Here is a 27464-nt window from a genome sequence, read left to right as displayed (position 1 = left end):
CAGAGTCATGTGACAATTCACCATCACGTAATGAATTGACAAAGTGCTCTAAAAGCTGAAAAGAGCAACAAGTATTTTCTGGGCTAAGGGGTTTGTCTTCCCAGCAAGAGAGGATGGCAAGGTCAAAGGAGGGAATTGCATGGGTATTTGGTGGTGCTTAGAGGGCACTGGGACCAGTGGTTGGAGGGCAGTGGGTGGTAAGGCTGGAAAGGAAGGCAAGGGCTCAATAGTGGGAGGCCTTCTAGGCTGTGTGGCTGAATGGAGAAGGTGAATGCTTTGTAGGCTGGAGGATAGCATGATCAAGTCTAGGTGGTGCAAGATGGCTCTGAGGCACTATGGACTGCAGAGCAGCAAGGCCCCACACCTGCTCTAGGGGCGGTAGCCAAGGAGTCTTGACCCCAAACTGGCTGAGTCCCTGGAGTCTGAGCATGTGGACCTCAGATACGCAGTGGCAGAAGACTTCCAAACTGGGAAGGAGCTGGTTGCCAACACCCTCTACACTTCCAGGTGGTGAACTCATGACTTTTACTTCAAGAAGCTTCCTGTTATCAGTGGGTGGGCACTCGCAGAGAGGCCCTGTTCATCCTGTGCCTACAAGCCCAGCTCCAGTTAAAAAGCACGGGCACTTCTCCTTTCTTCCCTGAGAGGGTTGGCCTCTTTCTTCGTGGGCATAGCCGCCATCAAAACCAGCGCCCCCATATTTCAGCATGATTAAACCTTGCCATTTTGGGGGTGGCTGGGGGCGGGGGGGGGGCTATTGTGTTTCAAAATGGAATAAACAGAAAAGCAATATTAAAAGAATGAGAAGGTTGTTTACTGAGGCTTGAAGAGATGAGATGACAGGTGTTTCCTCCTTGTTGAGAACCAGTGACCCCTGGGAATCGCATTTCCCGCAGAGCAGGCACCCATGGCGGGCTGAGTCCTATCCCATGCCCTGGTGGCTTGGAAGCCTGCACGGGCGCTATGTAAAGCCCAACGTTTTCCAGAGGGGCTTTTGGGCTCATCACTGGCCTGGGGAGGGCTAGGCATGGGGTCCCCACATCTTGTCCCACACCACCTTCACACCCACACCCACACTGACACCCAGCAGGTCCCCGTGGGGCCGGGGCAGGCTGTGGCCGCCCGCGCTGCGCTGTTGCTCTGTCCCAGCTGGCTGGCTCCGGGTGTGGAGCACTCTGGGTCGGGGCCGCTGGGGCGCGCACAGTGGGGTGACCGGCGGCCTGGCTGCAGAAACGTTGCACCCGTGCCTGAGGTGGGAGGACGTGATGACGCGCCCCACGCAGCGGGAACCCAGGCCTTTAAAAAGCCCAGGAAACAGCCTCAGCACAAGCGGTGGCTCCACTGGAGGAAAGCACACCCCGGTCTCACATTAAAGAAGCCAAGCTGTCGGCTTCAAAGAGAAAAGGCAACATCCTGTCACAGGCCATGCTCTGGCAAAAACGTAAGTGGTTTGGCGGTGGCTGTCAGAGTCAAGCGAGGGCCAGCAGGGCCGGGTGATCACAGCTTGGCCTGGAATTGGGGAGCTGGTGGTGGAGGTGATGGGGCCACCGGGTCTGGGTTCCAAGCCTGGGAGTGAGATGTGGGGAGGTGGGCGGGATGGAGCCTGGTGGAGAAACCAGCCTGTCAGAGGTGATGCTGATTTTCCAGGCTGGAGGGGAACGAACTAGTGTTCCAAGGTGGGACGGGTCGGGGTACCTCGCTCCTGTGCATGAATCACTGTGGTGAAGAAAGGGCAGTTTATGATTCACACAACAAAAGCCAGATGTGGGATGGGTTTGGGGCTGGGAGGAAAAGCCATGCAGTTCTTTACAGGAGGGGCTTTATTTCCAGAAGCAGCGGCTCTTCAGCCTGCTGTTGAATTCCCTGGGCCTGTTTCTAGCTGAATGACTTAGCTTTCTGCCAGGGCATGACTTGTTCATGTGGATACCCTGGGAGGAGTGGGGACCTGGCTTGGAGAAGCGTGTCCTCACTCGCTCCACTGTCGTGCCTTTTGTCATTCTTTTTCCCCTTCTGTGGCAAGGCCTGTCTATCCCACTGCAAAGGGAGCAGTGGGTTTATCTTTGGCCTTGATTTTTCTCCTTGGAGTTGGACGGGACAACTGTGAACTTTATTTTCCTTTATGTGGACCAAAAAGTGACTTGCCTTACTCATAACTGAAATCATACAGATTATTTACAACATTCTTTTCACGAGGTAAACAAAGTCAACTCATTAGCCTCTGAGAGTTGAACCTTATTGGGGCTTAGTTCTATACTCTCTCAAGCAAGAAGAATGACCAAAAATTGCTCTATCTTTTTCTTAAAGATTCTTAGTTTCTTAAAACGCCTTTTAATTAATTTAAGTACGCTCTGTGTCAAGCAAGCTTAATATAAAAGAATCTAGATTTACAGAAAAAGATAAATTAGGGAGTGTTTCTTTTTATGGAAAGATACTTGACTGGATCCATTAAAGTTCTGAAAATATAACTTCACTGTTTAAAATGTGACACTGTCACCTTATCACCAATTTATCGTTTGGTTTATGCCTTATGTAAATTCTCTGGAATTAAGCTGGTTAACAAGTAATACAGAAGAGTGATTTCAAAATTTCTCAGATTGTGAAGACCCACCATTATTTGATATCAGTAAGATGCATTTTTTAAAAAATAAAGAGAAATGAACTTTAATTTGGGCTTGAGAGTTATGAACTCCTCCCAAGATAACTAGGAATGTTAGAGAATGGTTGGCATGCAACTCCTACCAGCAAGAGATGGAGCAGCGACAGCCTATCCTTCCCCGGACAATGGCAGCTGACCCTGTCGTGAGTGCTCTGTGGATGAGGGCAGGTGCGCATTCATCTCTTTACTGGGGGCTTCTAAGCATCTGTGTGCCCTTTCACCTAGGGCTGAATCGTGATTTTTGTGTGAGCCCCTGGAGGGAGTTTTGCCTTGGCGCCTACCTTCTATAAGCAAGCCACTTTCCTTTTTCTCAATCCTTAGGTTTTTCATATGTAAAGTGGGGGTAAAAATCATACCCATTCTGAGGATCTACCCTTAGTAAGTGAGATGCCACTGAAGTCACGTTCAGTGGCACCTCACACTCTGTCTGTGTCAGCCTCTGAGATGTGAGTTGCTTCCCTGCATATACAATCTGCCATATTTTCCCCTCTTGGTTCTGTACTAAATTTTTTCATTTCTAATTCCTTCTAAGAGATGAACAGACTTTTTTTGAGACAGAATCTTGCTCTGTTGCTGAGGCTGGAGTACAGTGGCGTGATCTCGGCTCACTGCGACCTCTGCCTCCCAGGTTCAAGTGATTCTTTCACCTCAGCCTCCCAAGTAGCTGGAACTACAGGTGCCCGCCACCACACCCAGCTAATTTTTTTTTGTATTTTTAGTAGAGATAGTGTTTTGCTATGTTGTCCAGGCTGGTCTTGAACTCCTGGACTCAAGTGATATGCCGCTTCTGCCTCCCAAAGTGCTGGGATTACATGTGTGAGTCACTGCACCCGGCCCCACATTTTTTAAAGAGGATGCTGGAGGGCATGCTTCCTGCTCACACCCTGGAGACCAGTCAGGTAGAGCAAAACTCCATTGTAAGGGAGACCACATTGTAAGCTCATCAGTGGAATAATTGGGGTGAATGTTTCCACATGTTTAGATGAACACAAATCAAAGTTACCTTGAATTGTCCTTTAAGCCTTAAAGGAAAGTAGGAGAGGCCCTGGGCTCTGGACCCATCCCCTTAACCTGAACCCAAGTATGTGGTATAAAGGGCACCTGGGTGACTAAACCCTGTGGGAAAATCAGTAAAAACAGGGCAGCACTGTCAGCCCACTTACAAACACCCGATGGAAGGGCAGGGTTTGAAATCAGACACCAAGAGTGCTGAAAGGGCACTTTCTTTTTTCAGAAAACATCCTCGAGGCATGAGCTGAAATGACTGTACTATGGGGTTCTGGAAAGGGTTAAGAAAACATTCACTTTGTGAACGTTGCCTCCTCCCTACCTAGCCCGTGACCCTCGTTTATGGACTAAATGTGAACATGGGCTTTTGGTTAAGATGAGAGGATAACACGACAAAGCCCAGAACTGCTGGCACAGAGAAGTGGAAATCTTCAAACCTCAACCAATGGATTTGAAATTTGCCTGAGGGGCCAATTGGATGCAGTCACTCCATCTATAGATTCCCTCCCTGGGTTCTGGACTTGGTCTGCTGGTCAGGTGTAGATGTGAAGAATTACCATCCCTCCCCAGCTAGTAACAGTGTAGTGTAAACAGCAGAAGCCTTGGAGGGAGACAGGTCTGCATTTGAAAGCTGACTGTGCAACTTAGTTATTCCTTCTCGTACTCCGAAACATCTGGGAAGTGGGGATTCTAATGTCTGCTTCCCAAGGTTTTTGTGATAACTAAAGTAGAGAGTGCAGGTAAAATGATAGCAAGTTTCCTGATAAGTAGTGATAGTGGTGAGTTAGTACCTTCTGTCCTGGAAATCTCCCGTGGGCCCATCTTGAGTGATCAGTGTTATGTGAAATTTGTATATCCTTTTCCACACTTTGATTAGAATACTTAAAAAGCCATAGTCTAAATGTTCTTGGATGATAGGATATTGCAAAGTTTTCCAAGGGTCTAAAATAGGGGTCTGCAAACTATGGCCTCTGTGCTAAATCAGGCCTGCCACCCCATTTGTAAATAAAGTTTTATTGGAACACAGCCATGTCTATCATTTGAGTGTTGTCTAGGACTGCTTTTGCTACAAGGCAGAGTCAAGTAGTTGTGACAGAGACTGTACAGCATACAAAGCCTAAAATATTTACTCTCTGGCTTATTATAGAAAAAAATTGCCAGCCTCTGGTCCGAGATGATTTGGTTGGTTCTTCAGGCATTCATTTCCTTAAGATACGCAGTATCCTGGGATTGTACAATGCCAACACCAATGGGAAATAAAACTTGCAGCCAATTCATTAAATAATTTGTATAATGCCCCAAATTGATTTGATTGAATTTCTTCCTTAAAAGCGATGGAACTGAGTATAATCAACTGAACTCCATTTGTTAGAAAGTGAACAAATTGGACAGTTGTTTTTCATTGTTGTTGTTTGTGTTAGGGAATGATCTACAATGCTAATGAAAGGCATGCCGGACTGATTTTCTTTAGATTGGCTTATTGTCTTGGTGTCCTGTAGACCTGGCATTGGAACAGGAAATAATTTATCAAATTATTATGTCATGGATATGCCTTTGCTTTCAGACAACTTGAACAGAGCAGAAATTTAGCAAACAGAAAAATTAGGGCCTTAAAATTCTCCTCAACATAGAACTCTGCTCTTCAGATTTACTCTAGGGTTCCACTAAAGAGCCAATATTTTTTGGGGGGCAGTTAAAGATAAGTAAAATGTGTACTACGCTTACAATTTTTGGAAGCCTATCTCCTACATAAATTTAAGCACAACCTTAATAAGAAGTAATTTCCGTTTCTGAACAACCTCCAATATTTCTATTGTATGTTACAAACTTTGCTTATTTAATAGCCAAGTGAGCACCTTTACTTCTTACCAAGTTAATTCCACTGATTCAGCAGTTCTTTTTTTGAGATGGAGTCTTGGTCTGTCGCACAGGCTGGAGTGCAGTGGTGCCGTCTCAGCTCACTGCAACCTCTGCCTCTGAGTTCAAGCGATTCTCCTGCCTCAGCCTCTGGTGTAGCTGGGATTACAGACACAAGTCATAACATCCGGCTGTTTTTTTGCATTTTTACTGGAGATGGTGTTTCACCATGTTAGCCAGGCTGGTCTTGAACTCCTGACCTCCAGTGATCCAACCGCCTTGGCCTCCCAAAGTGCTGAGCTTACAGGAGTGAACCACCATGCCTGGCCAATTAAGCAGTTCTTGCTGTTAAGGGCAAGTAGAATCCAAAAGAGAGACACAAATTTACATGCACCATCTGGAGTTGAAATAAGGGACACATCAACCAAACACACAGATTTAATTGGTAAAAGAGCAGCTGATGTTCTTGGTGAATACTTTACTTCTTGTCTCTCACATTAACTTACTAAAGAAAAATGCCAAATTTGTCCCCAAAGTTTTGAAAACTCTCTTCCAATTCACACTTGAGATTCTGTTCTTTCATGAGGAACCAAAAAAAAAAAAAAAAAAAAATCAAGTTTGCCTACACTTGTTCATTAAATATGTGGACATTTAATTCATAAAGAAGTCTTGTAAATGATTGCTTTTAACTTTTCCATTACAAAGTAAGTGTTTTTTCCCCCTTTGACATCTTCTAAAGTAGTTGATTTTCCCACTTAACGAAGATGTCTACCAATTTCTTTTTCTGAGCCAACCAAACCAACGTTGGCTAATTGATTATAAACATTAACATACTTCTCACCTTTATAAAATGCTTAGTAACACTCAAGTTTTCTCATTTTTGTAGAACTGCTTGACAAAAGTGGGCCTATCTGGGATGGGGAGGCCTTCTCTGAAACCCTCTTGTGTAATGCTGGGGGCAAAGCATTGCTCTTTAAATCAGGGATTCTACTTTCCAATCTACAGATAATTAGGTGAAGGACCTTAGGCAAGCCACCTAACCTCTTTGGGTCTCAAATGTTCTAGTGTTGAAATGGAACTTGACTTTTCCTGGCTAATTTTCCTAGAGATTGAACTTGGTTGAGGTTTTTTCCCTGCTCTAACTGCTGAGTTTTCCTGAGTGTTTACATAAAAAATAAATACACTTTTTAAATCACAAGTCCTTAATTTAATAGATGGGATTCTGTTTTTTTTTTTTTTTTTGAGATGACGTTTTGCTCTTGTTGTGCAGGCTGGAATGCAATAGCACTATCTCTGCTCACCACAACCTCCACCTCCCAGGTTCAAGTGTTTCTCCTGCCTCAGCCTCCTGAGTTGCTGGGATTACAGGCATGTGCCACCACGCCTGGCTAATTTTGTATTTTTAGTAGAGATGGAGTTTATTCGTGTTAATCAGACTGCTCTCTAACTCCTAACCACAGATGATCTGCCCGCCTCGGCCTCCCAAAGTGCTGGCATTACAGGCATGAGCCACTGCGCCTGGGCCGGGATTCTCATATCTGCTTAGGGTAGTGTTTTTCCACCTTGGCTACACACTGGAATGCTCTGGGGAGATTTAAGAAACATAGATGCCTGGATCTCAACCTAGAGCTTCTGATTAAATTGTCCTGGACATTGGAGGGGAGCAGCAAATGCCTCCCAGGTGATTCTAATGTTCAGTTAAGGCTGAGAACTGCTGACCTGGAGGTTGAAATTGATGACTTCTAATAAACCTTTGGGCATTATCAGGAGCAGAAGAATGCTCAATCCTTTTAACAGTGATAAATAAACAGCTCTGGGGGATGGAGAACTTATTTGGTGCCATGCAGTATCCAAAATGTTCCATCGGATAAGTTTGGATGCATCTGATTGCTGGTGAAGAGACCTGAAATAACAGATTTAAGTAAGACAGTGGTGTCCTTTCTCTCACATAAAAGAAATCCACAGTAGGCAGGTCAGAATCATATGGAGTCTCACAGTGCCAACATCATCCCAGGGCCCTTCTGTCTTTCTGATCTACTGTCCCTGGCATGTGGCTCCTGTCCTCAAGTTTCTTTCACTGTTGCCACTGTAACTTCAGCCACCACATCTGTGATCATCACCTCTTTGGACAAGGAAGAAGAAGAAAAGGGAACGGCAAAAGATTATGACTCCGGATCGCTGCCTCTTCTCCCTCCCCAGCACACAACTTCTGCTGAGATCTGATGGTCATTTCTAACTACAAGGGAGAACAGCATAATTGTTTAGCTGGGCACATTGCCACCCTCCATAATGCAGGGGTTGTTAGAAAGAAAGGGAAGGCAGATATTGAGTGTCATAACTTCCAGTCTTCGCTATGCTTTGAGTGCATTATCTCATTTAATCCTCATAAAAGCTCCACGAAGTAGATTCTGTTGTAAGGTCCATTTTATAGATAAGGAAACTGAACCATGAAGATTAAGTTGATAACTCTCCTACACAGCAAAATTCATCTGAACAGACCTCAACTGTTGGCCTGCTAAGCTGTCCTGCTTCCCTGCCACAGTGCCTGTCTCTCTCACAGTGCTTAGGAGGTGCTCTTGGTAAAAGCACAGCCCTTCCATGTCAGATAAAGGATTAATGGCAGAATCAAGTCTGCAGACAATAGTTCATACCATGAGAACCCATTTTTGATTGTTTAACATCTACTTCAGCTTACTTATTGAAGAAAACAAGGTCTCTGCTTGCTGCTGTGCCTCCTCTGTGGGGCACTTGGAAGACATTTTAGCTACAATAAAAGGCTCAGAGAAGGACCTAGAGCTTTCCCCAAATAACCTAGCCCTACTGTTTACTGGGCAGTTTTAGTGGAGAGCCTAGTGTGGCAGGCAGCCTTTGCTGGGAGCCAAGGCTTCTGCCTCCTGGGCACTTCTTTATTTCTCTCTCTGTCTCTGACTCTCTCTCTCTCTTTCTCTCTCTCTCTCTCTCTCTCTCTCTCTCTCTCTCTCTCTGTGTGTGTGTGTGTGTGTGTGTGTGTGTGTGTGTTTGGGTGGGATGTGGAGAGTAAAATGTAGAGAGTAGGGTTTAACTTTGAGTTACAGCATGACAGTTCTGTTCTTTCTTTGCCTTTAGTAGTTAAAGCTTAGCTTCTGGGTTTATGCCTTACTGGTTGTGTGACGCTGACAAGTCCTTTTGCCTCCTTCTGCTGCCATTTCTTTATAGGTACATACCAGGGGTGTGGTTCTTACTTTACGGGATTGTGGTGGGGGTTTTCTGCTGTGCTTGGCATTAAGTAAACACTCAATAAATATTAGTTGCTATTATTATTTTTCCATTCTGTCACACTCTACCTCTGAAGACAAAGGTTATGCAGGCTAATTTTAGATTACAATTTGTATGTCCTCTGAGTTCTGCATTTCTTGTGAAATGGCAGGGTACACATCTCCAGTCTTGTAACTTGTGGTGGCTTAGCGATCAGGGTTACTTCTGATGATTAATCTGACTATTCTATGATCAAACTTGGAACTCGGGTCACAGTTTTCCTGCCGACCTTGTAACGTAGGCTGGCAGCAAGGCTTGTATTGACTGGCAAACTTGGGTTTGTTTTCTTAATTCACAAGATTGGAATGTTTATAATCTAGTTGTGAGCAGAATGACACTTGAAATATGCAAGAAATAGATACCGAAAACTGAAACAACGATGTGTGGCCTCCTTTTCTTAGTAATAGTTTCATTAGTACCACTTTCTGGGAAGAGCTGGTCACCAAAAAATTATAAACCAGAATAATTCTCAGACCAGGTGCTGGGACAAAAAAGGATTTGACCAATCTTAAACTGAATTACTTTTTAATCCACTAGAAAGAGCCATATATTTCACTGGAAGAGAACAAGCATATAGGACATTGGCAAAACTTTCCAGGACTAGGAAATGCTGAGGTGACGGAAAAGAAAGGAAAGAAGAGAGGCAAGAGAGCTGACAATAGGAGCACATCTTAATGTTGGATCAAAGCCACATCAATTCAGGAAGGAAAGGAATAGAAGGAAAATCAACCATCTATTCATCATCCATGCAGGCATGCATCCCTCCAGGCATCCATCCTATTATGACATTATTTCCAGCTAGAGAAACTAACCAATGAAATGAATTATCTTCAGCAGAAGGTGGGGACCGTGGAATCAGGGAAGGTGTCATTGAACATATAGCACTGGATTTGAAGCCTGAAGAATAGATGGTAATCAGACTTCTTGCTTAGATTCAGGGGTGTGCAGATGCATCTTGGGGCCAAAAATATTAGCACTGGGAAGAAAATCCAAGGATATCTAGGCTGATGTCTACAACATTTTTGTTAGAAACTCCCTTATTCAAACCAAATCTACTGTAGAACTTCAGTATAAGAATATAAATGGCACAGTTTTTGGAGGATATCTGGAGCTCTAATTGCTTATGTTCCCTCACATTTCCCTGCCATTCTTACTCTGTTGGAACCTGCAGGCACCATAACTATATTCCAGGGTTCTTCAGATCACAGCTGGATCTCCTGACCTGGCCAATCTACTCCTCTTTTTAGCAAGATCCCTGCTAGCTGGTCACAGAGAGTGGCAGTGAGTGGCCGTGAAACATGTTGCATTGGTCTTCATTAAGCTTTGAAACTGTGAAGACTGTTTTCAGTCTTTGTGGGTCTCTTGTGAATAAGGAGGAGGTAAATTCCTAAAAAATTGACCAAGTGACTTCTTTCTCAGGCCTGATACTGACAACCACTCCCATTCTCCAATGTCCTTCATAAAGGAATCCCTTGCATCATAAAGGCCACTGATTAGCAAAGCTGAGAATTATCCAGAAAGCTCCTCTTGACTGGCAGTGATGTCTCTCATGAATCCATTGTTAGGGCTACTCTCACTCATATAGGCTGCACTCCAGGCCACCACGAGCCTTGGGACTTGGGCAGTTGGGTCTGACCCCAAATATAAAGCTAATGCTGGGGTCTGAAGAGCCCATCCTCCAAGGAAGTGGTATCTACAACACGATGGTCTCAGGAAAAGTTATTTTTTTCCCATAAAGCTCTCTTTGGTCTTGAAAAGCCTAAGTTAGATGTTGCTTAAATCAAGGGACAAGCAACTGGATATCCAGCTGCCTCCTTCAGCTGCCTAACCAGAGGTTATTCCCATCCTAGCTCAGATGAGCAATTCTAGATTTACGCCTTGATCTAATAAGGGTAGATACATCTGTTTCCTGTGCTTCATCACTCACTGTGGTACTGCCTTGCTATAGAATTGGGGTGGTCACTGGGATAGGTGGACTCTTCTCATTCACCTGATCTGGGATGGTAGGTCTGGAGCTCTGTTTAGGTCCTTTCTCTCTCCTTCTCATGCCCCACTCTCAGTAAAGCTGAGGCAATGCCAAATATGTAATCCAGGAACCTGCCTTGCTCTACAAGGTAATAAAACTCCCACCTATGGTCACTGAAGAGCCCTCCCTTGCCCATTGCCACGTTTCTATTCTGTATGCGATATATGCTCCTAGGTTTCTACCCCGCTCAGAGTAGTAGCTACAACACAGCCTCAGCCATGGCTGTGCTCCTGGCCTTTAGGAGACAAGTACAGGTTCCTTAAGGGGCTGCATCTGAGGCCAGAACAAGGGGCTGCCATCATACTCTGTCTGCAACCTAATTCCTGCCATTCAAAAATATCCCAGGTTTTCATTTCTAGAGTAATCCTTTAAAAACTCAAATCTGCTGCACACCTAATCCTTTGGTGACTTCTGAAGAAAGAAGTCTTCTGCTCAGCTAGTGGTATCTTTATAAAAGGCCATTTCTGGGGGTTTGATGTCTCCGTCTAGGATTGCTGTTTGAAAGCGAGGTCTTTGACCAGTCTCTCTGTGGCATCATTGACTTCCCTGTCTCCTAAGTGGGGCTGTCTTGATGCCTGTGGATTCCAGGTACCTGAGTGATAAATTCCAGGAGCATAATGAAGGCAGGCAGAGACAGGCCTTGCAGGCAGCAGAAGGCCCTGGGTATGCTGAAGACAGAGACATTCAGTATCAGGATGTAGTTGAATGGGGGCAAGTTACGGTTGCTGTACCAAGGCTACTTCCAATGACAGATGGGCCACGGATTGTTGGCTGAGATCAAAGGAGAAACGGCTGTTTGTTGGGAACCCATTATGCACCAGGTGTTTCTTGTGTTACTCTCATACAGTTCTCATGATAACCCTTTGAGATGGATATTATTATTTTCATTTTGCAGATGGGGAAACTGAGGCACACACTGGTTAAGTGATTTGCCAAGAGTCACACAGGTGATAAGCAACACAGAGGCTTTCTAAACTAGGTCTAGTCTCAAAGTATACCACACTGCTTCTCAATGATAAGGATTTTAGTGTTGCACTGGGTCCTTCTTCCCCTCCCAGTTGAACAGGGCCCATGCATAGATGGAGCACATTATGACTTCATCAAGGGTAGTTCTAGCCTGGCACAAAAGCCTCTGCAAATTTGATTCTTAGCAAGTCACGCTTGGGACTCAGTATGGAAACTCTGAAAACTGCCGATTTCCACCTTAGAATCTGAGTTCCCTGGACTCCTTTTTTTTTTGGTAGGCCAATCAGCCAAGATAGGATAGGACCAGCTAGTGACAGACCCTTAGGATTCATTCAGGACCTGCCTCTTAGAAGGTGTGGGACAAAGGCCTGCTCATGGTGTGGCCTCAGCCTCTGGCCCTAGTACAGCTCCTCTGCATTGGAGACAGAACAGTCACATCACTTGCAGTCTCCTCTATACAGTCTCTGTAGACTGGGAAACCCAGTTTGCTGCTTGTTCAATTGCTAAACCAGGTGGAGGTGGAAACCATCCAAACAAGCCAGAACCACTTCATTTTTGAGGCAGATGCAGCTCTGTCATGGTTTGCAATTCTAAATTTGCTTGTGCAATTACTTGATTCAAGTCTGTGTACCCCACTAGACTAGACTGTAAGCTCCAAGAGGGCAGGAACATCATCTGTTCTCGGCAAGTACTTGTTCAATGAATGCTCTGCCAGAGGTCTCCTGGTCTTGTCCCCTACCCTGGGACACAAGTAGCTGAGATGGGAACCCTTTCTGCTCCGCTGACTCCAGTTTCTGTAAAAGGCGGGCAGATGCAGCTGGTTTCTCAGGTGGACCTGTCCGCTGTCATTTCAGTCTAAAAACACCAAAAATAAAACCTTGCGGGGAATTGTTTGGGTCTCTCAGTTCTCGTCACTCCTCATGTGAGAAGGCTGCTGACAAGGTTCTCGTGGACTGATCTCTCCTCTCTCAACTGGGCAACACCATTTCTTGGGGAAATTGGCAATTGAGGGAAACTGGATCAGGGTGGTCCAAGCTCAAACTTTAACTGGAGCAAGGAGGGTTAGGACCTGGCCAAGAATCATTTGATGATTGACCTTTAGTGTCACTCAGAGAAATAAACAGGACTTGCCCGGGAGGGGAGGAGGCAGGCAGTGAGGCCGAAGTGGACTGTGCTTGGAATCACGGGTCCTGTGCTTGGTTGAGGACACCGTTACTTACAAGTGGAGTCCTTGGTCAAGTCAGTGAACATCTCTGAGCATCACTTTCCTACTCAGTAAAGGAAGGGAGGGGAAGAGGAATTCATTGTAGTGAGGATCCACCTGTAATCATTAGTGTCAAAGCTTCTATGGAACATCATGCAAATGGGAATATGGTGATATCAGAGTTCTTGAGAGTTAAGAATGTGACCAGGAAACACATGGACCTTTGCCACCTATTCATTCAACAGACCTGAGTCTAGATAAAAAGAGGCCTAACATTGAAACCGTCCCTGGGAGAACAGCCTTTTGTGCTTGATCTGTTGTGCAGGAGGCTCCGAAGGAGGGAGGTGTGGTGTGGAAGGTGCGGAGACCACCGGGGAGAGGATGCCTGGGCAGTTGCGCCTGTGAGGGAAGGGTTGGAGGGCCGCTGCCATGCTGAAACCTCTCACACTCGAGGCCTCCGGCTGCCTCCGCCTCCAGTTGTGGGGCGGACATCCAGAACTTTAGGGACAATCCAGGTAATCCTGAGGCCTCGAGGTGTAAGTGCTCAGGTCTGAGCTTGGTGGATAAGGGTGGTCTGTGGGTCAGTGGGCTCTTTACTTCAGCCTAACACAACCTAGAGGAATCCCTGTGTGATTGCCCTGGGCATCCACTCCCTGCTGGCTATGGCCTTCATTAAACAGGAATGACTTGGCTCCTAGACCACTTTGGTCTGGGGCTCTGTGGCTCTAAGACTGAACAATCCTCTGTCGTCACTCCCAATATACCTTAAGAGCGTCCCCTGGCTCCCGTTGTCAGGGCTGTTCTCTCTAGGTCCTGGTGGCTTGCCTAGATCTGAGGAAAATCTCAGTCACTGTGGCCCCTGGTTCAGCCTTTCCCAGGGGACCTGCCTATGGTTGGTGAGTGAGCTCTGCAGGGCTGATGGGAAGGAATAGTCTTTTAGAATGGGAACACAGGGAGGGCAAATGTCACTGTCTGTTCCTTCCTTTCTTCACCCAGACCAGAGAACGTGAGGTAAGCCACCATTTTTGTGATCTCCTGATAGAGACACCCCAGCCTATCAAGCAAGATATTACAACTTACTCCTCAGCTATCCAGCAGGCTTGCAGGCAACATCAAATTGTATTTCAATAGTGGTTCCCTTTTCTCTCATATCTTCCAATCATCTTTAAAGCTACCTTTCGCCCCTGCTGTCTTTTTCTGCTCTGTCCTGGGTATCATCCAGACTTTAGGATATATGAGTGATGTGTTTATATTTCCTGGCTACAGGATCCTCTCAGTTCAAATGTCAGTGAACAGAAAGCCTACGTTTACATGCATATGGGATTACTTTGTGGGCCTACATTAAAAAAAAAAGGTAAACTACCGTATGGTATAAATGGGCAGGAAACATTTGTGTAGCGTGTCAAGTCCAACCTTTGGCCAGAACCCAACTTCTTTCTTCCTGTTTGGAAAAAAAATCAGCCATTGTCCATGAATGGAAAGAACAAATTTGAAAACTCTGACTCAGACCGTCACTGTAAGAAAAGCACCCACATTAGTGTTTCAGTTAAGGATGTGAATAATGCTTTAGCCAACTGGAGTTAACATTCTCTAGAAGTCCTTGGGCCACAAGCACAAACAAAATTCTTTACATGAAAATTTTTTTTTTGAGATGGAGATTTTTTTTTTGTGAGATGGAGATTTGCTCCTGTTGCCCAGGCTGGAGTGCAATGGTGCGATCTTGGCTCACTGCAACCTCTGCCTCCTGGGTTCAAGCGATTCTCCTGCCTCAGCCTCCTGAATAGCTGGGATTACAGGTGCCTGCCACCATGCCCAGCTAATTCTTGTATGAAAATATAAAGAATTCGTTATAGGAAAGTGACAGGTGTCCCCAACTTTTGTGACTTGATTTTCAGTTAGAAGCCAGGGCAAGTTTGTTAGTTTTGCTACAAGTAAAGAGAAAATTGTATTTCTTCTCACTGAGTATTAAAAAAAACCCCTGAAGAGTCAGAAGAGAAAGATATTTGTAGTGATTACTTGGAGTGATCAATAGTGTGTCACCATTAACAATGTGTCATATGTCCTTCTGGACTAGGAGCTTTTATCTTTCAAAATGGCCTTGTGTGGCTATAAGGTTTACTTGTTTTTTAGGTTAGTTCCCCCAAAATTGACCAAGTGACTTCTTTCCCAGGCTTGATGCTAACAACCACTCACCTTCTCTAATGTCCTTCATAAAGGAATCCCTTGCATCATGAGGGTCATTGGTTAGCAACTCTTGAGAATTACCCAAAAAGCTCCTCTTGACTGGCAGTGATGTCTCTCATGAATCCATTGTTAGGGCTACTCTCACTCACATAGGCTGCACTCCAGGCCACCATGAGCCTTGGGACTTGGGCAGTTGGGTCTGACCCCGAATATAAAACTAATGCTGGGGTCTGAAGAGTCTGTCTTCCAAGAAAGTGGTCCTTACATGATGGTCGCAGGAAAAGTTAATTTTTTCACAAGGCTCTCTTTGGTCTTGAAAAGCCAAAATTAGATATTGCTTAAATCAAGGGACAATCAACCAGATATCCAGCTGCCTCCTTCAGCTGCCTAACCACAGGTTATCCCTATGTTATCGTATCCTGCATCAATTGGGCAATTTCAGATTCAAGCCTTGATCTAATAAGGAAAGATACATCCCTCTCCTCTGCTCTATCCCTCACTGCGGTGCTGCCTTGCCAATTCAAGTTTCAACCAGTCAGTTGTGAATGGAGAGTGCTCTCAGTGGGTGAGACGGTTGGACAGAAATGCAGGTTTATCCTGCAGCCCACCTAGCCATTAGAGCAACTCTCTTAAGTGTTATCCACCCTGGTGCCTGGCCCTGGCAGCCCATGGGACATCACAAGAGAAAAATGGCTGGGAGAAGGGTCTTCTCTCAAGGGAGCCTTGGAGGCTGTTTTACTGAATGAATGCCTTCTGACATGCACTGTCTTAAAGTTGCCCCAGAAGAGAAGATACCAGTGACCAGGCCCTGGGTGTTTGCTTTGCTCAGAGCCATCAGGAGGGACTGACTTACCTCCTTAGCTGAGTAGCTCCTGCACTGGCGTGATTATGGTTGGCAAGTTGTCATTAAATAAACAAGTGCTGACTATTTTGCAAATTTCCTGGGTGATATTTTATTATACTTTCATCAAGGAACTGGAGCGCCATGTTCATTTAAACCAGGACACTCCATATGTTCCCTAGCTTGGTGCAAAGCAGAGACAAATGTCCACATGCAGCCAGAGCACTGGCTGAGGTGACCAGTTGGCTCGAGTCTTCATGCTCTGCACTCCCCAGTGGAACAGCAGCTGCAGGACTCTTATTTTTGTGACGTGGAGCATGTCTGGGTATGTGGCAGGGGGAACTGAAATAGTCTCTGCTGCCTTTTTATACCTACAGGTTTTGTTTCATTGCTCATTTTGGAAAAGGGAAGCTTTTATTGGGGGACAAATTAATGGTTTCTCCGTAAATGATTTTTTTTCCCTTTCAAACTCCATTGGCCTGACTTCCAGTGGCATAGAAAGGCAATATGGTGAACTTCTCAGCCAGAAAAAGGAGATTTACCTCAGTGATAGACTCTTGGATACCCATGGGAGACTTAAAAGGCTCTCAGACCACAGGATTAATGGTGAGAAAGCTTCAGGCTTTGAGGGTGTACTACCTGGAGCTGCGAGTTGATCGGGGGAACTCCACTTTGGGAAATTGGGCTTCTATCTTCTCTGCTGATATCTTATTATTTCAATCTCCTGGTTTATTTTCTTTGGGTTTTTAAATTATTATTTTAGAAAATTATTTAAAAGGTTAAAAACATTTATTTTACATATTCCAGTTTAGTTGTTTTGAAGTTAATTCAGGGATACAGGAGCCCCAAGGTGAGGCAATCGTGATTTTAGACAAGCTTCTTTTCCTCTCCCAAATTTGTATTTGTGGGCTCAGTTCTCATGATGGTGACAGTAGGGAGCTCAGTGTGTACTGTGGAATTAAAAATGTTTATTGTTGCTGCACATAGGTTGGTGTGAAAGGTACCAACTGCAAGTTTCAACTTGCAGAAACACTTGCCTGTTGGGCTCCTTTGGAATTGTCTTGAGGCTTCAGATTCTGATATTTCATGAGCACTTTGCAAAGCCACTAGGAGAAGCACCCTCCCTCTTACCTGCTTAGTTGGAGTCAGTTACAGGATTGCTCGGCAGCTGGCTGTGGACACATGGCGGGCAGTCAGGAGACCCTTGGGAGCTGTGGGAATCCTGCAACGGCAATAGGAAGAGGTGGGGACTTAGAGATAGCGCCACATATGGTCTGTTGTGCCAGGGCACACCTGTTGGCACTGTGCTTTCCAAGGAAGTCCAGACATTAGAGGGTGATGCTCTCTGCCCACGGCACCTCCACCAAGCCCTCATTGTTCATTGATTTACAAACAGCAGGAGGCAGAAAGCTGTCTCTTGACAAGATCCTGGAAGTGCCCAGCTGGTCCCTTTCCAGCCAAGTGTGTGGTGTGTCCACTTCCTGGGAGGAACTGGGACCAGGAGGCCTCTGAGCCCTTCCTCAGAGGTGTACATGCAAACGAGAGGGGGTGAGCCATACACCTGTCTCTGAGTTGGTCTGATATATGTTCATAAGGGATTGAGACCTTTTTGTCCCTCAGCTGAATCAAGAGGGTGACCACAGTGCTCAGACCCCCAAATAACCCCTTTCCCAAATTTCTCTTAAGTGCTCAATGCTTCAGACTGTACTTTATGCCTAAGGAGTAGCTGGGAACCCAGCTGGAGACAAGTGTGAATTGCAGGATATGGCTGTGAACAAAACTGATGTGTGCAACAGCATGGATGGAACTGGAGGACAGTCTGTTAAGGGAATAAGCCAGGCACAGAAAGACACATTTCTCATGCTCTCACTCATTTGTGGAAACTAAAAATTCACACACTTCTGGTAGAATTACGGCTACCAGAAGCTGGGAAGGGCAGCAGAGGGAGGGAGTGGGGATATTTAATGAGTATAAAAATATAGGGAGAGAGAATGAATATGATCTAGTATTTGATAGCACCACAGGGTGACTCTAGTCAACAATAATTTATGGTACACTTAAAAATAACTAAAAAAGTGTAATTGAATTGTTTATGACACTAAGAAGTGATAAATGCTTGAGGGGAGGGGTACTCCATTTACCCTAATGTGATGATTATGCATTGCATGCCCGTATCCAAATATCTCGTTACCCCATAAATATATACACTGACTATGTACTCATAAAAATTAAAAATGCCGACACGGCCATGGGGTAACCCTGAGAAAGAGTGAGCAGAGTCTGGGAGGGCAGGTGCCCTGCTCGCTGACACGTCAGGTCGTGCCTGGGGTCTGTGGTCATCGCTGGGCACCACCCAGCAGTAGGGAAAGAGGTAAATGGAACTTGTGCAAGAGCGACTCACCCAGAAGGAAGGTGGGGGGACTGAAACCACGTCATTAAGAGGTAAGTCTCTTCAGACCTCGGGGGGCACCTAGTGTCTCTCAGATGTGGAAAAGGAATATTACTACTAGTACGCATGAAAATAAGAGCTCACATGTATTAAATGCTCTGTGTCAAACTCTAGTCCAAGCACTTCACATGTAATCCTTAATGTACCCTACAACATACATACCATTATGATCCTCACTTTATAGATGAGACAGCTGTAAATGGAAAAGAATCGTGAGTTTCTTTAGAAGGTAACGGAGGGAAATACAGCATATGTTACCATAAGGCAGCTTCAGTAAGATGAAGAGCTGTCTGATATGATATCCCCCGAAAGGAAGGCGGAAATGGCCTGAGGGAAGAGAAGAAAAACGACACGCATTGAGCATCTACCCTATGCCAGATGTGGCCTTTGGAGCTCCCCATGTATTATTTCAGTTAATCCTCACTACCACTGTGTGAGAGAAGAATTATTATTCCCATTTTACAAATGAGGAAATTGAAACCCAGAGACATTAAATAAATCTAAGAACTTTCCACCAGTAAGTGACAGCCCAGATTTGAATACAGGTATGTGTGTTCTCAAGTCCACTGTCATTGGTGTTCAGAACTAAGGTGAAGGTGCACAGGTGGCCCTGGGGCACAGATACCAGGTTAGTTCCCCCTGCCAGACACTCCTATGGCAGAATTTCACAAGTTGTGATGTTCATCTGCTGCTGGTAACTTCTGTTGCTTGTCTTCCCCATTAGACTGCAAGATCCACATGGGCAGGGGCTGCATGGGTCCTGCTCAGTGCTGCACTCTTGGGCACTAGAAATATTTGAAAGAATGAATGAAGACCAGTAGATCTCTTGTTCAGATGGGGGAAGTTAAAATAAGGATAATGACTCTCCTATTGGGATGTTATAGGGAGATTCTTATGTTAAATTAGGAATGAATTATCAGTGGTTGTAGTTCCAATATGTTTTCAGAATCACCTGAGAGATTTTTATACATACAGATTCCTAGGCCCATATCAGCCCCCTAGAATCACACTCTCCCAGAGCAGGATCTGTACCTGTCCACTTGAGATACTGGGATTCCTGACCCCACATCATCTGCCCGTGGGGCTCACTTTCCGCTTCCTGTTGCTTCTGCCCAAGCTTCTCTCTGCCTTCTGGGCTTCAAGGCCAGGCCTTGCTCATGGCTAGAACCTGGAGGGAGGTCTGGTGTGGAGTCAGGCATGGGACCTTATCAGCTGGATGTTTACTGAGCAAAGTTCAACCAGGGTAGCGCTGCAGATCCGGGTTTAACAGATACCCAGGCTTCCAGGACTTTGATTCAGAGCCCACATCCCTGGGGCCCTTATCAGTGGATGATAATGGGCTCCCTGTGGAAGTCCTAAGGGCTAGGGTTTCTTGGCTGACCCAGGCCTGCTCTCTGAGAGCCCAGGGCCCCTAGGCCACAGGCCGTCTGGGTGGGCAGCTTGTCACTTCCCAGCCATGGCTGCTTTCCAATTGCTCTCCCAGGCCAGGAAGGGCCCTATGCACTGACTCTTATTTGGGTCAATGCTATGGTTTCTTTGCTTTGATGACAAGAGGGGAAGGAAACCTTTTCTCAGCAGCAGGTGGATGCTCTCCGGCCCCAGGGCACATGGATCACCCTTGGGTATTTGCTCCGTGCCCTGGAAGTCATTGAGAACATGGGAGCCACTTGCCTCCATTCTAAAGGTGTAGGAGAGGTGAAGGGAAGACAAATGGCAGCATAGCTTAAAGAATCACCCAATCGATTAATCAGCTGACCTTAAGACGGACAAGTATCAACTGAGCTTAAGGCGGATGGGCATGCTACCGGGAGCACACAGAGAAATAAGGTACAAGAACTCACCATGAGACGTTTATAATCTAGTTGTGGGCATAAGGCATATCAGAAAGAATAACTATTACATAACAGACTGAGTTGTTTTGAATGCCTACCCTGTACCTGAGTTTATTTGAAGCGCATACTGTTCTACCCATTTGCCACATCAGATGACTTCTCTCAACATTCCTTTGATAAAGAAACTGAGGATTAAGAGGCACAGAGAGGTTTAGTAACTTGCCCAGGATCACACAGCGAGGTGGTGGCAGGGGCAGGATTTGAGGCCTGTGCCATCTGGCTGAGTCCCTGCTTTTATGCCTGTCCTCTACTGCCACCTATGATGAATACTAATCAGATCTGGAAAAGTTTGAGAGGCTGTAGGATGTGGAAATTCCTCAGGCTGCAGGGGTCAGGCAGGAGGGTTGCACTTGTCTTGGGTCAGCAAGAACCAAGAGGTTGAAAGAAGTGAGAGAGAATTCTGACCACAGAAAACCTCAACCACAGATGAGGGGGTGAGACATGCAGGGAACACGTAGAGAAATACAGACAGACCTTCTGGTTGGAGTCAGGGATCGTGTAGTAGAGAGTGTGCAAAGTGGTTAGAACAATGGATTCGGATCTCATTCTGAAGGCTTATCCGACCATCACCACCTACACTTGAGGGATTTGCGTTTCCATTTAGCAGGAAGTCTGTGCACTAAATGGAAACTGTGGGTCCACTGCACCCAGACAACTAAGTTGTAGGATAAGGAGCTGGGCCTTAGTTGTCTGGGTGCAATGGACCCACAGAAGGTTTGGAAGCGGGAGGAGTGACAATCCTGGAGAAGTATTCCAGGAAGTGTCACACGGTTTTCTGTGTTCAAGCATGAATTAGGGAGCAGGCAGATCCATGAGCAAATGAGCACTTTGGGGTGGGGGCTCGTCTGAGGAGGACCATGGGCTCCAGGGACATTGCTTTTCACAGCCACAGCTCCGGAACAAGCCTCGGCCCCGGCCCGGCCATACCAGGGTGTCCGTGTGAAGGAGCCAGTGAAGGAACTGCTGAGGAGGAAGCGAGGCCACGCCACCAGCGGGGCAGCACCTGCACCTACGGCGGTGAGTGTGTGAGTGTGTGTGTGAGTGTGCAAGAGTATGTGTGTGTATGTGTGAGTGTGTGAACGTGGGAGGAATATGTGTGTGTGCGAGAATGTATATTTGTGTGGGAATTGTGGGCATGGGTGTCTGTGTGTGTGTGTGTGTATGTGTATGTGTGTGAGACCATATGTGTATATGTGTATGAGATTGTGTGTGAATATGTGTGTGTCTGTGCATGTATGTGTGTGTGAGTGTGTGTGTCTATGTGTGTAAGTGTGTGTATGAGTGTGTATGTATGTGTGTGTATGTGTGTGAGAGTGTGTGTGTGAGAGATTGCGTGTGTGTATGTGTGTGTGTGAGATTGTGTGTGTGTATGTGTGTGAGAATGTGTATGTGTGTGTGAGAGATTGTGTGTGTGTATGTGTGTGTGTGCAGGTGAATGGGTTGGGACATGACCAAAGGGATTAGGCAGGAAAGAGTGTAGGTCCTCACTGCATGGGATAGTTACTGGGGGCAGAAGGCAGCAGGCTGCATGGTGGAGGCTGCCACGGATAGAGCGAGGGTGGAGTAACTGGGATGAGGGATCGGGGCTGGCTCAGTTGGCGCACTGAACACAGCTACTCTCAAGGTCTGAGTGAGCAAATGACTCACATGCCCAGGTGTGAGTTGGGGGCTCTCCCTAAGAAGAGGAGGATGCCATCTCCCTGGGCGCACAGACTTTCTGCTAAATGGAAACACAAATTCCTCAAGTGTAGGTGGTGATGGTTGGGATACCAGGTGGGGTGTTTTGTTCTAACCAGAGATTCCTACCTTCTAGTCTCCTGCCCTGAGGCCCTCTGGACAAGTCCCCTGCACAGGGCCAGTTGGGGATGGCTGGACACTGACCCTGGTCTTCTCCTCTCCCCTCTAGGTGGTGCTGCCCCATCAGCCCCTGGCGACCTACACCACAGTGGGTAAGAGTGCCCCGTAGCCCTGGTCTCTTCAGGCCTCTCATCTGGGGTGGCATCTGCAGTTCTGTAATGTCCTTCTTCCCACAGGTCCTTCCTGCCTGGACATGGAGGTCTCTGCGTCTGCAGTGACGGAGGAGGGTGCCCTGTGTGCTGGCTGGCTCTCCCAGCCCACCCCGGCCACCCTCCAGCCCCTGGCCCCATGGACACCTTATACCGAGTATGTGCCCCATGAAGCTGTCAGCTGTCCCTACTCAGCTGACATGTATGTGCAGCCCGTGTGCCCCAGCTACACGGTGGTGGGGCCCTCCTCAGTGTTGACCTATGCCTCTCCGCCACTCATCACCAATGTCACGGTATGTCACACAAAGGCAGAACTGCACCTGCCCATGCTGAGTGCACCTTTTAGAATCAGAACTGACTTCCTGACCCTGATCTTCCTTGGTATTGATTCTTAGGATAATCAGGTCATCAAAGCTCGCCTCGTCCTCCATCGAGGCCTGCCCTGATTCTCATTTCCTGAAATATCTTCCACAAAGATGTCTTGCAGCCTCTCTTGTCATACTTCTGCCCCTCAGGACTGGGAAGGTCTTCTCTGATTCCCTGCTCTAAATCTCCCCAGCTTCCCTGAAAGCAGTGAGTCCTGGTTCCAAGTTGAGGTTTTCAGTGAATAGGGTACAAGGTGAGATCCACGTGGGGGTTTGTGTTGGAACCAGCCTTTCATTTCTATTCAGATAACTTAGGGAGCGATTGTTCACTTAATAATGGGATTTAACAGAAGATTTCTAGGCTGAGCCATAGGTGATATTTTCGATGGCATCAGACTCATGTGTAGGGTAATTCTTTAAAGTTCGGTCTCTACTGTCAGATTGCCTGTATTCAAATCCCTGCCCCTTCACTTACTAGCTATGTGACTTTGGGCTTAGTGACTTAAACTCTCTGAACCTCAGTGTTCTCATCTATAAAATGGGAATACCAAGAAAAGGGTTGTTGTCAGGATCAAATGAGATAATGCATGTGGAGGGCTTAGCACATCATCTTATCAAAATCTGCTAACATTAACCAAGGGCCTGATAGGGAAGGAAGGGCCTCTTCTTCCCCCAGGAACGAAAGAAAGAAGATAAATAGATTTATGTTAATGGTGCCTGTTTGATTAAAGGAATGGGAGTTTTGCAAGTGTTCAAGGGCAAAAAGACCTGTGGTTACAGCTGTATCCAGCTCCAGCTCAGGGAAACCATGGGAAGTAGAGCTGGGCCTTGAGCAGTCCCAGAGCCCACCTTCAATGGTGGAGCTTGCTTTGGTCCACCTTGTGTCCTCCATTTCCCTCCAGGGTCCAGTGTAATCCTGATGCACCTGTCCTTCCTCCAAGCACCTTTTATGCAAGGCCTGCAGGAGCCCTTCCATCCCAGGCCCAGCTGGCTACCCAGCAAACCAATTTTGGAGCCTGGATGATGATAGATAAGAAGGAGTTAATCCAACACCTCTCCCAGGCAACTCATTTCCATGTCAGGGGGCCTGGGGTGGGCCTGGGGGGGTGGAGGACTCATGGCTCCCAGCCACTTCATTACCAAGTTTTCCTTTCATTATTTATCCCCTTTCATCATCCCCACCTTCTGCTTTGAAAGGTTCTGTGTATCAAACAAAGAGTATTTATTAAGAAATAATTTATTTGTTTTGCCATTTTGTAAATTAACTCATCAAAGCTGGCTACAGCTACAAGTCCACACTCCTGATCAGCAGAGATAAGATCTGCTGTGGTGCTGGGTGGGTGTAATTCTATTCCTGAGCAAAGAAACCTATAGTTGCAATGGACCTGTACCGGTTTATGACTGGGAAATGTAGGATTTCCATTTGGACTTTTGAAAAGTTGGAAATAATGGACTTTCCTGGATCCCGTCTGGTTTTAGGACACTGGGATGGGGACCACTGGCTTAAGTCAAAGGAGATGAACTGGGTGTGCTGTGGTGGGGTGTACACCTCAGCCTGGATTTCGGGAGGCTGGAAGACCTCTGAGATCCTTTCTGGCTCTATCATTCTATGCAAAACACCCTAAAACCTTGCTACTCAAACTCTGGTCCCTGGACTGGCCACATTGGTGTCCCCTGAACATGCAAAATTCCAGGGCCCCCTCCAGACTTCCTGTGGCAGAAGCTGCATTGTAACAAGATCCCCAGGGAGTTGAGAAAAGCCCTGACCTAAATCATTCTAGCAGTTTGCTCTCAAGACACAGTGATAATAGGAGGGAGATATGACTGGGGAGACAGGGATAGTAGGGGGAGATTTTGGCCTCTCTCACATGAATCCATGCAGAAAGAATCCTCTTCGATCTGCTTTCCTCAACTATGAAAGAAAAGTAAGAATCCAGGCCCACCTCTTGCTGAGGTTTGTGAGGGCAGTCACTGTGCAGGGAAGAGGTATGACTTATAGAGCATGCAAGCTGACCCTTGGAGGGTGATGGGGGGTGCCCATGAGTGGGGTGGCCATGGAGACCAGCTCAGAGACAGAGGAGAATGAGGATGTGGAAGGCACCAGGCAGCAGCAGGAAGGCAGCCCACGTTTGCTGACAAAGCAGTGCTTCCCCTACCTGGGGATGGCTGGACCTCCCCACGCTGGCCACCACTAGAGGGGTGGGAGGTGGCGGAGCTGTGTTGGCTCATGGGGACCTCCAAAGCTGTTGTGTGGAGCCTAGACTGTCTTTGTATCTTGGCAGGACAGTGGCCACCTTCCGGATACAGCTGCCACCTTCCAGATACAACTGCCAGGCTATGGCTTAATGTGTTGTATTTTCATAGATCTTAAGATGCATGTATTTTCATGCTTTAAGATCTCTGAAATAGAAACGCATTTTGTATTCAATGAAACCTGAAAAATCCTAATTGGCTTAACCCAATAAGTTCATTACTATTTGTATTCTATTTCATAGATGAGAAAAATGAGCCTTCCGAGCAGGAAGTGGCCTGAGCAAGGACATATAGCTAGGGAGGGACAGGGAGGGGGCTGTGGTTGAAGTCTGCATGGCTTCTCCTTTGGGGGAGACTTTGAGTAGGAGAAGTGGAGCCCCATGAAGTGAGAAATGAGGAAAGGGCAGAGTTGAAGCGGGAGATGGAGACCCCTCTAAGGGCAAGGACAGGTGGGTTGGTCTCCTGGGGCTGCTAACCCTCTGTCCTGTGTTTCCCTGTCACAGACAAGAAGCTCCGCCACACCCACAGTGGGGCCCCCGCTGGAGGGCCCAGAGCACCAGGCACCCCTCACCTATTTCCCGTGGCCTCAGCCCCTTTCCACGCTACCCACCTCCACCCTGCAGTACCAGCCTCCGGCCCCAGCCCTGCCCGGGCCCCAGTTTGTCCAGCTCCCCATCTCTATCCCAGAGCCAGTCCTTCAGGAGATGGAAGACCCCAGGAGAGCCGCCAGCTCATTGACCATCGACAAGCTGCTTTTGGAGGAAGAGGATAGCGACGCCTACGCGCTCAACCACACTCTCTCTGTGGAAGGCTTTTAGGGGTGGCTCCCACCTGAGTCCTGTTCCCTGAAACTGGGATTTTAAAATGAGCCTGGAATTGAGCCCCAGGTTTATGCCTGTTTGGAGTAGCCACATTATAACTACACTTTCTACCCACAGCTAGAATTGCAGACCTGTAAACCTTCCTTCCCTTCTTCCTTCCCCTCCCTCCCTCACTTCCTCCCTCTCCCCGTCTCCTTCCCTTCTTCCCCTCCCTCCCTCCCTTCCTTTCTTTTTCTCCCTCTCTTCCCTTCTCCCTTTCCTTTTTCCTTTCCCTCCCTCCCTCCCTCGCTTCTTCTCTCTTTCTTATTTCTTTTTCGATTCTGTTCTATTTCGGGAGGTAATCATAGGGATTTTAGTGATAGTATTTTATGTCAAATGTTGCCAAGTCTGTGGTCCAGGGGCTTTCATTTCTGTCACATTTCATTTCTTGGAAAAAGCCCCCCTTCTCCAGTGCCTGCCGACCCGTCTTAGGGCCACTCACACCCTCTATCATTTTGAGCTGTATGCAGTGGCCGGTGGGAAGACCAGCCCTGGCAGCACCTCCTGAGAAAGGCAGCCAAGGGCCCACCCTGATGCCACAGTCCTTGAGCTGTCAGTTCCCACAGTTGCTCCTTTGTTTGCTCTTCTCAGCACTGGCCAGATTTATAGTCTGGGCAGCAAAATCTCAAGGCCTGGGGCTCAGGGTAGTGAGGGGTGGGGAGTGGGTAGGGGAGAAGAAAGAACATCAGGGTGGGTGGGGACAAGCCAGTGACAGAGAGAGGGGCAGAGGAGGGATGGGAACAGGCTGTGCATTTTAGTTGGCGAGAGGGGTGTGGGAGGAAGCTTGAGTTTGATGTGGGGAGGAGGAAGGCTGAGGCATGACTTGGCTCCTGATTACTTGGTTATTAAGAAGAACAATACGCTGAAGGAAAGCATTGCTTGAAGAGGTGATTTTACTGCTCTCCTTGAGGATACGTGCAAGGGAAGCTGGGCTGTGGTAAACATGGTGGAGGATGTGTTTGGCCATTTCTTTCTCAACTCTAGGCCCTCTGCTGGTACTGAGGAGGCCAAGACCCCATGAAGGCTAAAGGTCCTTGCTTAGGCTTAATGCTACCCTGTGGGTTTCTTTTTCTTTTGAGATGGAGTCTCACTCTGTTACCCAGGCTGGAGTGCAGTGGCATGATCTTGGCTCATTGCAACCTCTGCCTCCCAGGTTCAAGTGATTCTCCTGCCTCCCGAGTAGCTGGGATTACAGGTGCGCACCACCGCACCCAGCTAATTTTTGTATTTTTAGTAGAGACAGGGTTTCACCATGTTGGCGGGACTGATCTCAAACTCCTGACCTCGTGATCTGCACACTTCAGCCTCCCAAAGTGCTGGGATTACAGGCATAAGTCACCATGCCCAGCCTTTTACCATGTAGGTTTCTTTAGTGTCTTAAAAGATTCTGTAAGCCTCCATTCTGTAGAGCCAAGGCCTCCTCCACCCAAACACCCTCCCTCCTGCGGACTTCTAGAGCCTCAGCCAGAAGTACCGTTAGGTTTAATCTTAATTTAGTTTTCTTTTTTTGCTGAAGAAACACCAGGTTTTTAAGAGACTGAGTTGTTAGCAGGGGTACTTAGCCCCTGACAGTGAACCTCTGCCTTGGGGACTGGCACGTCCA

General features: G+C 46.9%; 1 protein-coding gene across 2 annotated transcripts; it reads left to right on the top strand.

Annotated features, from left to right (window-relative positions):
* The first annotated feature begins 1220 nt into the window (after positions 1-1220).
* Positions 1221-26510, top strand: POU2AF1 (POU class 2 homeobox associating factor 1). Of its 2 annotated transcripts, none has more exons than XM_012470581.2 (5): positions 1221-1441; positions 21264-21394; positions 22284-22326; positions 22411-22676; positions 25505-26510. In XM_012470581.2, exons 1-5 carry the CDS (start codon positions 1426-1428, stop codon positions 25817-25819), a joined length of 771 nt encoding a protein of 256 aa, XP_012326004.1. In that variant the 5' UTR covers positions 1221-1425; the 3' UTR covers positions 25820-26510. The 2 variants fall into 2 exon arrangements, with proteins under 2 accessions (XP_012326004.1, XP_012326003.1); XM_012470580.3 differs by lacking the exon at positions 1221-1441 and adding an exon at positions 11268-16642.
* The last annotated feature ends 954 nt before the right edge of the window (positions 26511-27464 follow it).

This window comes from Aotus nancymaae, unplaced genomic scaffold, assembly GCF_030222135.1.
Source record: "Aotus nancymaae isolate 86718 unplaced genomic scaffold, 86718_ANA_hifiasm-v0.15.2.pri h1tg000012l, whole genome shotgun sequence".
Lineage (NCBI taxonomy): Eukaryota > Metazoa > Chordata > Mammalia > Primates > Aotidae > Aotus > Aotus nancymaae.
The sequence above is the reverse complement of the archived record's forward strand: the minus strand, read 5'-3'. Positions and strand labels throughout refer to the sequence as shown.

What these genes read in the sequence shown, in the direction of transcription:
- POU2AF1 (XM_012470580.3), top strand. Translation starts at nt 16,294, where the DNA reads ATGCTCTGCACTCCCCAGTGGAACAGCAGCTGCAGGACTCTTATTTTT. An exon ending in CTCAGACCACAGGATTAATG is followed by an intron (nt 16,643 to 21,263) that starts GTGAGAAAGCTT and finishes TGCTTTTCACAG; the next exon opens with CCACAGCTCCGGAACAAGCC. An exon ending in GGCGACCTACACCACAGTGG is followed by an intron (nt 22,327 to 22,410) that starts GTAAGAGTGCCC and finishes TTCTTCCCACAG; the next exon opens with GTCCTTCCTGCCTGGACATG.